The sequence below is a fragment of the Mobula hypostoma genome, chromosome 22 (assembly GCF_963921235.1).
Source record: "Mobula hypostoma chromosome 22, sMobHyp1.1, whole genome shotgun sequence".
NCBI classification, from domain to species: domain Eukaryota; kingdom Metazoa; phylum Chordata; class Chondrichthyes; order Myliobatiformes; family Myliobatidae; genus Mobula; species Mobula hypostoma.
This window is the reverse complement of record NC_086118.1, coordinates 48974530-48990992: the sequence shown is the minus strand read 5'-3', so window position 1 is coordinate 48990992 and position 16463 is coordinate 48974530. Positions and strand designations below refer to the sequence as shown.

Below are 16463 nucleotides of genomic sequence, written 5' to 3'. Positions count from 1 at the left end.
TCGGAAGTGATTGTGCTAACCACTACTCTTAGGTGTCGTTTATCAGCTTTTTTTGTCCAGACCACCGCAATGTTTTACACTGACCTTGCATTTAGTGCTGGGAAGACTGAATGTTATGACTGCACACCACAAAGTAAACATTGCCACAGTAGTCCTCCTATTTACATACAGCAAATATAATTTATTCCGATGTTCTCTGATTTACATACAGGACGTATAATTAACTCAAATAATTAAAAGCACTGGAGTTAAAAAATGAACTACTACATGAATTCAGAGGGTCAGGCAGCATCCGTGGAGAGAAATGGAGAGTTGATGTCTCTTCATCTCGATTGTCCAGTTCTCACTACAGATGCTGTTTGACGCACTGAATTTCTCCAGCAACTCACTTTTTGCTCGATTCCAGAATCTGCAGTCTCCGATGTATTCACTTACAAAGCACCGCATTAGAATGGAAAATCATTGCTTTTCCTATAACTTTCTAATCTGGTCTAGAACTGTCTCTAAACATCTAAATTAAGTAATTTACATGCCCCAGTTGGAACACACTGAGCTTTTCACTTTCTCTTACTTCTAGATTTCCATACATGGATTCACAAATAGGCTAGGTTTCCCTTACTGAAATGATCCATTATAATCATGTGGTTGGCTAGCTCCAAGATTTCCAGGTCATGCAATGTGTGGGTTGGGGGGAATAGAAGAATGAAAGAGTTGTTCTATCCAGTATGGCAAAGGAAATTACATCTATATTACACACAAAATGCTGGAGGAACTTAGTAGGTCGGGTAGCACCTAAGAAGAGGAATAATGAGTTGATGTTTCGGACCAAGATCCTACATGGGGACTGGAGAGGAAGGGGATACAAGGTCAGAATAAGGAGATGGGGAAGAGAAGGAATGCAAGTTGGTGGAGAGCATCAGAGATCTGAGAGGGGGAGCAATGAGGGTAGGTGGGAGTTTATTGGGCCAAACCCTCTCTCCCACTCACTGATCTCTCTTGCTCTCTGACAGATTTTACTCCTTCTCTTACCCACATTCTTATTCTGGCTTCTTTCCCCTTCTTTTCCAGTCGTGATGAAGGGTCCTGGACTGAGACGTCGACTGTTAATCCCTCTCCACAGATACTGCCTAAACTGCTGAGTTCCTCCAGCATTTGGTGTGTGTGTGTTACTCTGGATTTTCAACACCCACAGAATGTCCTGTAAGATCTCTTGAAGATCTATACTCTCTGGAGTTTAGAAGAACGGGGAGTGATCTTATTGAAGGATAGAGGACCTATGCCAAATTATCCATCTCCAGTGTTTTGCATGTATCACTCATTCTTCTAAACAAGCTCTGTCCTACTCAATTTCTTCACACAGGTCAAACTGTGATCAAACGGTGGATCCACCTCCAAAACAACGACGTCCGTTACAAGGATGACCCATTGCACATTGTGAACTTAAGAGTGACATAACCAGGAGACAGCATTCTTCCTTTTAGTATGCAAATATCTCCTTATAATGTAACTGAGGTCTCTTCATCATGCAACTCTAAAGCCTTAAATAGAAGCATCTGATGTTTCTGATGATGACAGCAAGGAAAATCCCAAGAGCAGGACATCCTTAAAAGAGGTGTGGGTTTTATTTGACATTCCTTGTAACCGTGGTGTTTCCCTCATTCCACAAGGAAACCAGGAATCTCTCCTGTCCAAACTTCAGAATCAGAATCAGTCAAGGATTGTGCTGGGTCAGCCCACAGTTGTCGCTATGCTTCCTGCACTAGTGTAACAGCCCACAACTTACTAACCCTAACCCATCTGGCCATGATGAGAATGTACCAGTTCCTTACAGACAGCAGCAGGTATTGAACCCCGATCTCCATCGCTGGCACTGTAAAGTGACCTTGTATTGTTTTACATTGACCTTGTATTTAGTGCTGGGAAGATTGAATGTTGTGACTGCACACTACAATGTAAACATTGCCACAGTAGTTTTATATAAAGTATAATTTATTCTGATGTCCTTTGATTTACATACAGTATGTATAATTTATTCTGATGCCTTTTGATTTACATATAGTAAACATAATTTATTCAGATATCCTTTGATTTACATAGTATGTATAATTTATTCAGATAATTAAAAGCACTGGAGTTAAAAAACGAGCTGCTACATGAATTCAGAGGGTCAGGCAGCATCCGTGGAGAGAATGGAGAGTTGATGTCTCTTCATCTTGGTTGTCCAGTTCCCACTACAGATGCTCCCTGCCCCACTGAGTGTCTTCAGCAGCTCATTTTTTGCTTGATTGTCTTCAGCAGCTCATTTTTTGCTTGATTCCACCATCTGCAGTCTTCAATGTATCCACTTACAAAGCACTGCATTAGAATGGAAAATCACTACTTTTCCTATAACTTTCTAATCTGGTCTAGAATTGTCTCTAAACATCTAAATTAAGTAATTTACATGCCTCAGTTGGAACACAACGAGCTTTTCACTTTCTCTTACTTTCAGATTTCCATACATTGATTCACAAATAGGCTAGGCTTACCTGGCTGAAATGATCCATTATAATCATGTGGTTGGCTAGCTCCAAGACTTCCAAGTTAAACAACGTGCAGGTTGTGGGGGGGGGGGGGGGGGATTTAGAAGAATGAAAGAGTTGTCCTATCCAAAATGGCAAAGAAAATTACATCCATATTACACACAAAACTCACCAGGTCAGGTAGCATCTATGGAGAAGAAGAAAGAGTTGATGTTTTGGACTGAGACCCTTCATCAGGACTGGAAAGAAAGAGGGAAGGAGCCAGAATAAGAAGGTGGGGGAATGGAGGGAGAGCATCAGAGATCATGGAGAAGGAACTGTGAGGTGGGTGAGAGTTCAATGAGACCCTCTGAACTCAGGAGTGATGGAGACATTTTGAAAAATCGGTGAACTGAGGTCTCTGGAGGACTGACACAAAGGAAATGAGGCATGGGGCTGATCAATCACAGTCACATTGAACGAGGGGCAGGCTTGTAGGACTGAGTGTCTCCTCCTGTTGCTATTTTCTTCTTATTCTGGTTTCTTCCTCCTTCCTTTCCAGTCCCGGTGAAGAGTGTCGGCCCAAACATCAACTCTTTAAATCTCTTACTAGCTCTTCTTTCAGGTAGTCCTGACGAAGGGTCTCGGCCCAAAATGTTGACTGTACCTCTTCCTAGAGATACTGCCTGGCCTGCTGCGTTCACCAGCAACTCTTACGTGTGTTGATCGACTCTCTACTCCTCTCTTGCTGAGTTGTTCCAATATTTTGTGTGTTACTCCTATTTTCTGCTGTTTAATTTTTTTTTAAAGATTTTGAAGATTAGCCTCATTTGTCACATTGAAACAATGTGTTGTTGGCGTTGAGGATGCTTTTGGTGTCAACATAGCACACTCATCTCAAGCTGGCGCTGTAAACTGACGGGGTAACTGCTACACTGTTCACTTCTTACTGCTTGTAGAGACCTAGAGATCCTCGTAAAATTCCCTGAGGTCATGGAGACTCCAGGTCACGTATAAAGAGTTTTCAGATATTCCTAGTCCATCACTGGGCGTTTTCAAATCATTTCACCAGTCAAGAAAGAGCTGGTCTTACTACTGCCTGGTCAAGTTGAGAGGGAGAGATTAGTAACAATCTCAGCAAATTGACTTCAGACCTACACTCACTGTCTTTATGCAGACAACACACATCAAAGTTGCTGGTGAACGCAGCAGGCCAGGCAGCATCTCTAGGAAGAGGTACAGTCGACGTTTCAGGCCGAGATCCTTTGTCAGGAATTCCAGCATCTGCAGATTTCCTCATGTTTGTGTCTTTATGCAGAGCAGTGTTTGGTACTGATTGGGTTAAGGAAGCACTGCTGGGAATCTCACTGCAAGCCTACTGACATCACTAATGCACAAAGAGCTGGTTCCACCAGGACACACGTACATCACCGCATTTCATGTATTATTCAGACTGAGCCGGAAGATGTTGAGCTCAACAAATTACTTCAACTGCTAGTGTTTCAGAAATGGGTGATAAAAATATAAACAGCTGGGTAAAAACCAATTGGATCCATTAACCTCTGGGTTGTAGATTTGCACATGATTGCTTCTGTCATGTGGATCTGTGTTTTATTCACATGGGAAATAGTAGATGCAGTGTTGGACTGCAGTGATCTTGACCACCTCTGCATCATTACAAATGACTTTATTTCTGCTTAAGTTTCCAACACGGACTAATTTCCAAAACATGACTAGAGTGCAGTTGCTTTGCAAATATTAATCACCTATTTTTCTTTCTTTACACCTTCCTTGAGTTCCTGTAAATTCAACAGACTGCTGGCTCAGTTGGGGGGGGGGGGGGCAGAATCAACTTGAGGGGGTGGTGTTCCGGGTCCACCACACAACAGAACAGATGTTTTTCTTTACTTTGCTCTCTCCCTCTGTTCTCACTGCTTGACACCTCATTTGTGACTGGGACTTGAGCAGAGAAGCATATTCCCAGTCTACGCCTTCTGAGCATGGTCCTTTCTTCCATCACGATGCCTCTCTACTGATTTACCCAAGGGCGAATCTTGAAACAGAATGTTTTTGGAGTGCTTCAGTGGCAACCTACATTTCAGTAGTGATTGTTGCATACAAGAAAATCAGCTCTGAACTTCTTGACAGTAGAGAGGGAGGAAGGATTGAGGAAAATTCAGCTAGAACTCTGCTTCACACTCCTCTTTCTCATCTCCCTTTTGCCCAAACTGGGACAGGAGGTCCCTATCACTATTTTTTTATACCCAATCTCTGGCTCTTACGATGGTGATGGTGGCTGGTTCTTCGCTCGTGAAGATCAGGAGGGAATATCTCCATCGCTATAGGACTTTTCTTCCCGCCTGCGCTGCATAGGTTTACAGTGAGAATCCATTCCACTTTTTAGGCCGGGGGGATGTTCTACAATGGCACAGCGAGCTGCGACGACTGTGGCGACTGCAAGGAGTACCGGAGTTCTCCTTCTCCGAGACAGACTGCCTGGCGAGGCTAACCAGTCCCACCTACCCGGGTTTGAAACCGGAGTTGTTCTTCTCCTAGGCAGGCTGCCAGCTGAGGCCGATGAGCCCAGCCTGCCCGCCCAGTTATACCGCTGGGCACTCAGTCGTGCCATACACAGCAACCTCAGGAAGAACAGGGATGCCACGTGAGGGTGTTGCTATGGGTGCAGTTGTGTACGAGGGGCCATATGCGAGTGACCTCCTTCATGGCAAGCCAAGCAGTAGTCCTGGGTGAATCAATACACCCGGAAAGGAGAGGCTATGGAAGACACTTTACCTTCCTTAAGCAAGCAGGACGTTCAGCTCTCCCCTACGGCTCTTATAATTTTATACAAATCGCATAAATGAATACAGTGCACTAGAGAACTGGGCAATTGGAATATTTTATTTATCCACACCGTAGCGGTGCATTTACTATTTCACCAGAGCCAAAGTGACTGAATTTTCTAACAGGGTTTGTACAAGCATAGCAGCACCAAATTGTACAGAGGTGACCATAGCAGTAGCTATACCACACTTGGAATATTATGTCCAGTTCTGGTTGCCTCTGGATGGATACTGCCTGGATTAGAGAGTATGTCTTATGAGGGTAGGTTGAGTGAACTGGGACTTTTCCCTTTGGAGATACGTTGGGGGTATTTAAGATACTCTTAGATACGCACATGGATGGTAGGAAAATGGAGGGCTATGTGGGAAGGGTTAGATTGATTGTAGAGTAGGTAAAAAGGTCTGCAGAGCATCATGGGCTGAAGGGCCTGTATTGTTCTCTGTCCTATGTTCTAGGCATGAGCTCTCCTCATTTAACAACCAATGTCATTCTCTCAACGAACAGGTTATTAACAGCTCAACCAGACAGTCAAGAGTTATGAATGTTTGTCTTTGTTTAATTGGACTTTGTTATATAGTTGTATAATACAGTAAAGTGAATCAGCGATAAATGGGCCAATCATATCCTAATGAATTTAGACACTCAATACTCTCGTCCTCTGCTAAGTGATAATTTTGCAGTAATGATGATCTCTGATATCTGGCTGGTTTAGTAGCTGGCTGGGAAGTTCCCTTCATAGCACTGGGATTAGTTCATAGGGAACATTTTTAAAAATCTATTTATTTCTAAAACATGAGAATATCTGCAAATGCTGGAAATCCAAAGCGACACATGCTGGAGGCACTCAGAGGTCAGGCAGCATCAATGGAAGGGAGAAAACAGTCAACGTTCTGGGCCGAGGCTCTTCATCGGGACTGGAAAGGAAGGAGAGAAGTCAGAATAAGAAGGTGGGGGGGGGAAGGGAGGATTAAGTATTAGGTGGCAGGTGAAAGGTGAAAGCGGGAGAGGGGGAAGTGGGAAGTAAAGAGCTGGGAAGTGTTGATTGGTGAAAGAGATAAAGGGCTGAAGAAGGGGGAATCTAATAGGAAAGGACAAAAAACCATGGTAGAAAGGTAAGGGGGAAGAGCACCAGAGGGAGGTGATGGGCGGGCAGATCAGGTGAGAGAGGGAAACAGGAATGGGGAATAGTGAAGGCGGAGCAGTTACCAGAGTTAGAGAAGTCGATGTTCATGCCATCAAGTTGGAGCTACCCAGACAGAATATAAGGTGTTCCTTCTCTAATCTGACTGTAACCTCATCGCGGCAGTAGAAGAGGCCATGGACTGAAATATCGGAATGGGAATGGGAAGTAGAATTGAAATGGGTAGCCACCGGGAAATCCCACTTTTTGAGGTGGATGGAGCAAAGGAGCTCAGCAAAGCGGTCTCCCAATCTATGTCGGGTCTCACTGATATACAGGAGGTCACACAGAGATCCCTGGATACAGTAGACTACTCCAACAGACTCACAGGTGAAGTGTCACCTCACCTGGAAGGACTGTTTAGGGTCCTGAATGGTAGTGAGGGACGAGGTGTAGGGTCAGGTGTGGCACTTGCTCCACTTCAAAGGATAAGTGCCGGGAGGGAGATCAGTGGGGAGGGACGAATGGACAAGGGAGTCACATAGGGAGCGATCCCTGCTGAAATCAGAAAATGGGGGGGAAGGGAAGATTTGCTTGCTAGTGGGATCCCATTCAAGATGGCGGATGTTACAGAGAATTATGTGCTGGACACAGAGGCTGGTAGGCGAGGACATGAGGAACCCTATCTCCAGCTTGGCGGTGGGAGAATGGGGTGAGGACAGATGTGCACGAACAAATATTCATTTCTATCTGTTACATTGAAAAGTAGAGTATAAAGCAGGCCCTTTTGCACACTATATTGTGCTGAACTAATTAAACTAATAATTCTCTGAATTCAAGACAGCAGCTCAGGGGCGAAACTGCCCAGGAACATAAGGATAGAAGCAGGAGTAAGTCACCTCCCCCCTTAACCTTGTCTGCCATTCAATCCAATCATGGCTGGTCTACCCTAGGCTCTAGCTCCTCTTCCCTCAGCACTCAACTATAAGACCATAAGACATGGGAGCAGAATTAGGCCATTTGGCCCATTGAGCCTACTCCGTATTTCATCATGGCTGATTTATTTTAAAGCTCTTTTCCATTTTTCCTCCATACAAACCCATTTTCAAGAGTTTTTCCGCTCCGTATTTAAGTACGTGCAGTGACCCGACTTCCATGACTATCAAGCAGTAGAGAATTCCCAAGATCCCAGTGAGTAGATATTCCTACGCTCCTTTGTTTCGAATAACTGACCCTTTACCTTGTAACTTTGTCCCTGGTTTGGGACACTCTTAACCTCAACTCTTGCATGATACCTTATCTAAAACATGTTTCAACAAATTATTTCTCATTCTTCTAAACTCCAAACAATGCAGAGATAGCCCCAGTGTCTTTACTGTATGCCAGAAGCAAGAAGCCATAAGACCATAAGATATTGGAGCATCATTAGACCATTCAGCCTGTCAAGTCTGCTCCACTATTCAGTCCTGGCTGATTTATTTTCCTTCTCAATGCCATAACCTTAACACCCTTACTAATCAAGAACATATCAACCTCTGTTTTACACATATCCAATGGCTTGGCCACAGCTCTGGTGGCATTAGATACTTCTATTAATGAGTAGGTGATAATGAATTCCACAGATTCACTACCCTCTAGCTAAAGAAATTCCTCATCTCAATTCTGAAGGAACATCCTTCTATACTGGTCTTCTGGTTTAAGATGACGCTGGTGAAACCCAGCAACTATTTACTGGTGGCAAACAAAACAAAGGATACAAGTAAACACTTTGTTAATAACCCCCCCTTCTTGTAAAATTTATGATAAGCGATCATCACAAACAATGGAGAGGCGAGTGAAGGTGAGGTCGAAGGGGGCAGGTGCGAGGTGAAGCTGAGGCAAGGTTGACACATGCTCGAGACAAAGTCAGGGCAAGGTCGAGGCATTTTACGGCAAAGACAGTGGAGGAGAGGCAGATTCGAGGCCTGTCCACCTAAACTGAGAGTGATGTATGATCGATCTAAGTGCCAGGCCAATGATTTGGGAAGGTCGGGTACAGGCTGAAACATGGCACTGGGGTCCAGGCCTAGAACATATCGATGCGATGGGGCCTGGGTCCGAGTGCATGGAACGACCTGATGTTTGGACAATTAAAACACCAGACCAGTTGGATTGAAAAGGCAGAGAGTCAGGACGAAAGGTGAGGGTCAGGCTGGTTCTGCTGGCTGCTCCGCGACAGTTATTTGGCTCTGCGCTAAACCGAGGCTGAGGCTATGGCCTACTCCGGCTGCTCTGTGTCTATGGACTCACTTTTATTCTGAATATTATTTGCTCAATTTTACTGCTTGCACGATTTGTCTTTTTTCTCAGTTTGACGGTCTTTTTATTTACAGATTCTTTTGGGTTTCTCCGTCTTGTGGCTGCCTGTAAGGAGACGAATCTCAAGGTTGTACAGTATAATGTACTTTGAACTTATACTTTATTGTTGCCAAACAATTGGTACTAGAACGTACAATCATCACAGCGATATTTGATTCTGCGCTTCCCGCTCCCTGGATTACAAATATTAAATATTAAAAATAGTAAAAATTAGTAAATATAAAAATTTAAGTTATAAATCACGAATAGAAAATAGAAAAATGGAAAGTAAGGTAGTGCAAAAAAACCGAGAGGCAGGTCCGGGTATTTGGAGGGTACGGCCCAGATCCGGGTCAGGATCCGTTCAGCAGTCTTATCACAGTTGGAAAGAAGCTGTTCCCAAATCTGGCTGTACGAGTCTTCAAGCTCCTGAGCCTTCTCCCGGAGGGAAGAGGGACGAAAAGTGTGTTGGCTGGGTGGGTCGTGTCCTTGATTATCCTGGCAGCACTGCTCCGACAGCGTGCGGTGTAAAGTGAGTCCCAGGATGGAAGATTGGTTTGTGTGATGTGCTGCGCCGTGTTCACGATCTTCTGCAGCTTCTTTCGGTCTTGGACAGGACAACTTCCATACCAGGTTGTGATGCACCCTAGAAGAATGCTTTCTACGGTGCATCTATAAAATTTAGTGAGGGTTTTAGGGGACAGGCCAAATTTCTTTAGTTTTCTCAGGAAGTAAAGGTGCTGATGGGCCTTCTTGGGAGTGAACTCTGCTTGGTTGGACCAAGTCAGGTCACTTGTGATATTGACCCCGAGGAACTTAAAGCTTTTGACCTGTTCTACTTGCGCACCACCGATATAAATTGGGTCGTGCGGTCCGCTACTCCTTCTGAAGTCAACAACCAATTCTTTCGTCTTGCTGACGTTGAGGGATAGGTTATTGTCTTCGCACCATGCCACCAGGTTCTTAATTTCCTCTCTGTGCTCAAACTCATCATTACCCGAGATACGGCCTGCAATTGTTGTGTTATCAGCAAACTTATATATTGAGTTTGATGGAAACTTAGCTACACAATCATGGGTGTACAGTGAGTATAGCAGGGGGCTGAGTACACAGTCTCGTGGGGCACCAGTGCCTAGAGTGATTGTAGAGGAGAGCTTGTCCCCTATTTTTACAGCCTGGGTCCTGTCTGTGAGGAAGTTGAAGATCCAGCTGCAGATCTGAGTGCTAAGGCCCAGGTTCCGGAGCTTAGAAATCAGTTTATTTGGAATGATGGTACTAAAGGTAGAGCTGTAGTCAATGAAAAGGAGCCTTACATATGCATCTTTATTCTCCAGGTGTTCTAAGGAGGAATGTAGGGCCAGAGAAATAGGATCTGCTGTTAACCTGTGCTCTGGCAGGCGAATTGCAAAGCGTCGAGGTTGACTGGTAGGCTGAGGTTGATGTGTACCATAACCAATCTCTCGAAGCACTTCATATCAATTGATGTCAGAGCCACAGGTCGATAGTCATCCAGGCATGCCACCTTGCTCTTCTTCGGCACTGGGATTATTGTTGCCTTCTTAAAACACGAGGGGACCTTAGACTGAAGCAAGGAGCAGTTGAAGATGTCAGCAAACACTCCAGCTAGCTTGCTTGCACAGGCCTGGAGAACTCGTCCTGGGATGCCATCTGGGCCCATCGTCTTTCTTGGATTTATGTTCAGGAAGGCCCTTCTAACGTCCTCCTCGGTGACGATGAATCTCGATGCCATCAGGTCCAGTTCATCCGGAGGGAGCGGGACGCTCCTCTTCTGTTCGAATCTTGCGTAGAATACGTTAAGTTCGTCAGGAAGAGAAGCGCCACAGTTATTGATATTCCCAGCCTTTTCTTTGTGCCCAGTGATCTCATTTAGACCCTGCCACAGTCTACTGGCATCCCTCTGGTTAGCCTGGGCTTCCAACTTGGCTCGATATTGCCTCTTGGCGCCCTTAATGGCTTTCCGGAGTTCACGCCTGGATTCCGTGTAGCGACTGGTATCCCCGGACCTAAAAGCCGCAGCTCTAGCCTTTAAAAGGAACTTGACCTCATAATTCATCCAAGGTTTCCGGTTGGGGAATACCCGAATCGTCTTGCGAGACACACAGTCCTCTGTGCATTTCCAAATAAAGTCTTGAACTTTGAATCTCCCACTGTTGGACACATCCTCTCCATGTCCATGTCAACATTTCACGGAAACACAGCATCTTTCGATGTGTTTCCCTTACAAATTGTCGTGTCGGTTGTACAGCAGTTGCTATGTGACTATGCGAGTTCTCTTACATCTTTTCTCCACGCCTGAGAAGAAGACATAGAATTAAACAATCTGAAGGTCAGGATCTATGAAACAAGGCAAAATTACACTGAGGTTAAGTCGCCAATCTCAGGTTCAAAATGATCATTAATAACATATTCATGAAATCTGTGTATCGGGAGAGGTTATTTTGTTGGCTGACCATGTGAATCAGTCATGAATCAGAAGGTCAGAAGGATGAGACCCAGGGGAGGGCAGGGGCCAAATTTCCTTGCCTTGACTGATCGAGTTTAATCAGTGTTGGGCTGCAGTGCTAAATAAGACAACATGTCATCTGCCGTGCCACACCTCCACAGATAGCAGAGAAAAATGGTTGCCTGGGGATTGCGGTAATTTGCTCTGCTGCAATTGCACCTTCAGAGAACTGATTAAGACGTACAATCACAGAGAGTGAAAGAGAGATATCACAGGCCGTGCCGATGAACTGTAGTCTGGTCTACAGAACATACAGTGTATACAAACCACATCACCCCAGAGAAAGCAACTCATTTCTTATTGCTATTCATGTCACACTGAGGAGCAAGAAGAAAACAATAAAGGCAATGCAGTTAGTGTAATATACATGGGAAATCTACTGTAATTAATTTAAGAAACAGGGAAGTTAGTGTATGAAACACAGGTATTGGGTACGAGTTTTTCTATAGCCTTGATGTTAATGACTATGAAGTAAGCCTAAAAATACTACAAGAGTTCAAAGTAAGTTTATTATTATATATATATATATATCACCATATCCTACCTTGAGATTTATTTTCAATAAAGATATACAACAGAAATTATGAAAAACTATACATAAACAAAGACTGACAAACAACCAATGTGCAAAAGATTCAAGATTGTTTAGTGTCATTCTTCAGTCATCATCATCATCATAATTATGTGCCGTGTTGTATGACATCATCATTATGTGCCGTGTCGAATGACGTGGGCAATCATGGTCTCCCTGACCATGATTGTTCTTGGCAAATTTTTCTACTGGATTGGTTTGCTATTGCCTTCTTCTGGACAGTGTCTTTACAAAAGTGGTGACCCCAGCCACTATCAATACTCTTCAGAGATTGTCCGCCTGGTGTCAGTGGTTTCATAACCAGGACTTGTGATCTGCACCGGCTGCTCATACGACCATCCACCACCTGCTCCCATGGCTTCACGTGACCCTGATCGGTGGGCTAAGCAGGTGATACACTTTGCCCAAGGGTGACCTGCAGGCTAGCGGAGGGAAAGCAGCATCTTACACCTCCTTTGGTAGAGACGTATCTCCATCCTGCCACCCACATTCTTCAGTACACGAGTGTAAAGATCAAAATAATTGTTACGCTGAATCCGATGCAGCAAAATACAACACAATAAACATAAAATTACAATAATTTACATAAATATAAAAGCAATACTGTAAAACACAATGTACGAGTAATTGTAGAACCATAGAAAAGAAAAAAATGTGCAAATAATGAAAAGAAGTAAAACTGACAGTTGTAAAGTCCTTGGAAGTGAGACTGTAGGTTGTGGAGTCAGCTTGCGAACACTGAACACCGTGTCCTTTTTGATGTAATGTTTATTCCCTGCTGAACCTCATGCGCCTACGAAGAGAACTGGCAAATACATTGCTCCTAGAGCTCCATGTACACTGCCCTGCTGCCAGCTGGTAGACGTGTGAGTTTAGGGTGGGCTCTCTGTGTCTGCATATTGCTCTGTAGCTCTAAGGAGTGCTTGCTGTTCTCTGCCTGCAAGCGGGGGTAGAGCAGAATGCTGTAACACAGGATGTGAGCATTTTAACTTCAACAGATAGATTGAAACACATCCCTGCGAACAGCAGACGAGTTGGCCCACACAGTGATATTTACACTCCATATGGGCTTCTTCTCGACTCTCTTTAGCTAATCATAACCATAAATGGATCAATTCACTCGCAGGAGAGCTTTATGTTCTAAACATGAGCAACACAGACAAGATGCTGGAGGAACTCAGCAGGTCAGGCAGCATCTAAGGAGAGGAATTAAGCAATTGATGCTCTGGGCTGAGAGCCTTCATCAGGACTGGAAAGAAGGTGGAGGGAGAGGAAGAAATACAAGCTGATAGGTGATAGGTGAAGCTAGGTGACCCCCTTCAGGTTCCTTTAAACATTTCACCTTTCACCCTTAGCCCATGATCTCCAGTTCTAGTCTCACTCAACAACAGTGGAAAAATCCTGTTTGCATTTATCCTATCTATACTCCCTCATAATCTTGTATACCTCTATCAAATCTCCCCTCATTCTCCAACACTCCATGGAATAAAGTCCAAACCTATTCAATCTTTACCTATAACTCCAAGTTATAGATTTAAAGAAAGGTTCAAAGTTCAAAGTAAATTGATTACAAAGTACATATATGTCACCATGTCGCCAACTCTGAGATTAATTTTATAGTGGGCATCCAATGTAGCACAAAGAAACTCTGTGGAATCAATGAAAAGCTACACACAAGGATTGACAAACAACTAACGTGCAAGAGAAGACAACCCGCGCAAATATTAAAAAAGAAGATATGATAAATAAGTAATAAATAATATTGCAAGCATGAAGGGAAGAATGAACAGAACAGAGGTTTGTTTAATTTTCCGTTTTGCCATCGCCAGAAATTTCTTATTCAGTTCCTACCATTTTTTCAAGTTTAAAAAAGAATAAATCATCTAAAAGCTGAACAGGCAGCTAGAATATTAAACATGACAGATGCCCCATTGACAGCAGTGCCTGATTTATCCTGTTCCGTGAACAAAGCTCAGAAGTGACTAATCTTATCTCTGTTTGAACTGCAACCCTGATAAGTGAATTATCTTGGTGAGGTTCTGCCTATTATTTAATTCCAACACTGAAATGTCATGATGCATATTTATGAAACTGCCTATGAATTTGTTTTTCCAAACTGAAGGATTAGTCAGTTAATAGGAAGCAAAAAAATTAAAATAAACAAGACAATTATAGTCCTGACAGAAAAATTGATTAAAATTAAATATTTATAATAAGTATGAACAGATCTATATTAAATGCTATCTGAATGATCCAAGATTGGTGATCAGGTTGAGTAATTTAGCAATAAACACTCAATGACCACTTTATTAGGTACAGCTGTACACCTGCTCATTTATGCAAATGTCTCATCAGCCAATCATGTGGCAGCTACTCAATGTATAAAAGCACGCAGACATGGTCAAGTGGTTCAGTTGTTGTTTACATCAAACATCAGAATGGGGAAGAAATGTGATCTAAGTGACTTTGATTGTGGAATGAATGATTGTTGGTGCCAGATGGTGTAGTTTGAGTATTTCAAAAACTGCTGATCTCCTGGGATTTTCACGCACAACAGTCTCCAAGGTTTACATGGAATAGTGTGAGAAACAAAAAGCATCCAGTGAGCAGCAGTTCTGTGGGTGAAAACACCTTGCTAATGAGCGATGTCACAGGAGAATGGCCAGACTGGTTCAAGCTGACAGAAAGGCGACAGTAACTCAAAAAAACGTGTTGCAACAGTGGTATGTAGAAGAGCATCTCTAAATGCACAACACAATGAACCTTGAAGTGGATGGGATACAGCAGCAGAAGACCATAACAGACAGGAGGTACCTAATAAAGTGGCCACTGAGTATATGCTAATGGATGAAGCCTGTCTTTTGAGTTCCTTCTTTGATCATTAATCTGATTGTTAATCAAAACTAGTTATCAATGCAATAAAAGTGTCGACTCTGTGCTTCTCAAGGTGAGAGCATGACGATCAAGCTCCAGTGACCCCCCCCCACCCCCCCCCCGGGATTGCCAGTCTGTGAGGCTGGTGTTCGAGGCCTAGTGTCCAGACCCCATCCTCGACAAGTCTGGAGTTTGAGGCTTAGTGCTCAGCAATTGGCGTTTGCTGGGATTAATACCGAGGATCGAGGCCCAAGGGTCTGGAAATCAAGGCCCGTTAGCCAGAGCTGAGCCCGTGAATCTTGAGTCTGTTCAGGAGTCGAAATCCAATGTCTGCAAACTCAAGTCTGAGTCCAAGTCCGCTGGAGGCTGGAGGCCAGAGAAGGCAGCCTGTCCTGGGGTTAAAGAACTGTGTGTCTGCATGGGTGGGAGGGAGGAACGGGGCTTGTTTTGCTGTTGTGTTCTGTGTTGTTCTAATAAAATAAAAAAGATTGTGGGCATGCTACGCTGGTGCTGAAATGTGTGGTGACATTTGCGGGCCGCCTCCAGCACACTGTCGAGTGTGTTAGTTGTTAGCGCAAATGATACATTTCACTGTATATTTTGATGTATATGTGACAAATACGCTTGAAGCTTGAATCCTCTATGCCTGTACCATGATGTATATTTCTTTATATTTCCAGCATTAAGTGGTTTATGGTGTGGGCATTCCAGGCATAAGGTAAGACACCTCAGCCTACACAATGTGCCTGAGTCCCAAGCGGAGTACACTAGTTTCTATGAAGCAACAAACAAAGGAACTGTCATTGCCTCGGTGTTTCGAACACCAACAATCTTTTTCCTTCCACGGAACCTGCTCGACCCACTGATTTCCCCAGCAGACGGTTTTGATGCTACAGATTCCAGCATCTGCAGTCTCTTGGGTCTCCGTAGTTACTGCTGCCGCATCTTTTCACTTCCTTCATCAAGTCTTTCTCAGGAATACTGTCATCTCCCTTCCATTCACGCAAGAGATTCTGCTGACGCTGGAAACTCAGAGGAACACACACACAATGCTGGAGGAACTCCGCAAGTCAGGCAGCGTCTGTAGAGGGGAGTAGATAGTCAATGCTTTGAGAAGAGACCCTTTAGCAGGACTCACTGCCAATGTGGGCAGCATTGTGATTAGAATCAGGTTTAATATCACCGGCATATGTTGGGGCATGTGTTAACTTTGCGGCAGCAGTACAATGTAATACATAATAATAGAGAAAAAGCTGTTAATTACAATATGGATATTTATATTAAATAGTTAAATAAGTAGTGCAAAAATGTAAATTTAAAAGTAGGTCGTGTTCGTGGGTTCAATGTCCATTCAGAAATCGGATGGCAGAGGGAAAGAAGCTGTTCCTGAATTGTTGAGTGTGTGCCTTCAGGTCTCTGTACCTCCTTCCTGACAGTAGCAATGAGAAGAGGGCATGTCCTGGGCGTTGGGGTCCATAATGATGGACACTGCCTTTTTGAGGCATCGCTCCTTGAAGATGTGCTGGATACTACGGAGGCCAGTGCCCATGATGGAGCTGACTGAGTTCACAACTCCCTGCAGCTTCCTTCGATCCTGTGCAGTAGTACGCACCCCCCCGCCCACATACCAGACGGTGATGCAACCAGTTAGAATGCTCTCCACGGTACATC

At 43.9% G+C, this 16463-nt stretch overlaps 1 protein-coding gene across 7 annotated transcripts in view; it reads right to left on the bottom strand.

Annotated features, from left to right (window-relative positions):
* The window catches only part of LOC134336376 (endonuclease V-like), a 150829-nt gene that overhangs the window by 48488 nt on the left and 85878 nt on the right, over positions 1-16463 (bottom strand). The window contains exon 8 of one of the 7 annotated variants that reach the window (XM_063030531.1): positions 5113-6259. The exons of 5 other annotated variants lie outside the window; for them this stretch is intronic. In XM_063030531.1, the coding sequence (XP_062886601.1) occupies positions 6251-6259 (9 nt within the window). In that variant the 3' untranslated portion in view covers positions 5113-6250. Of the gene's footprint in view, positions 1-5112; positions 6260-14931; positions 15874-16463 lie in introns of those variants that run through there. One more of the 7 variants, XM_063030529.1, reaches the window with a different exon arrangement.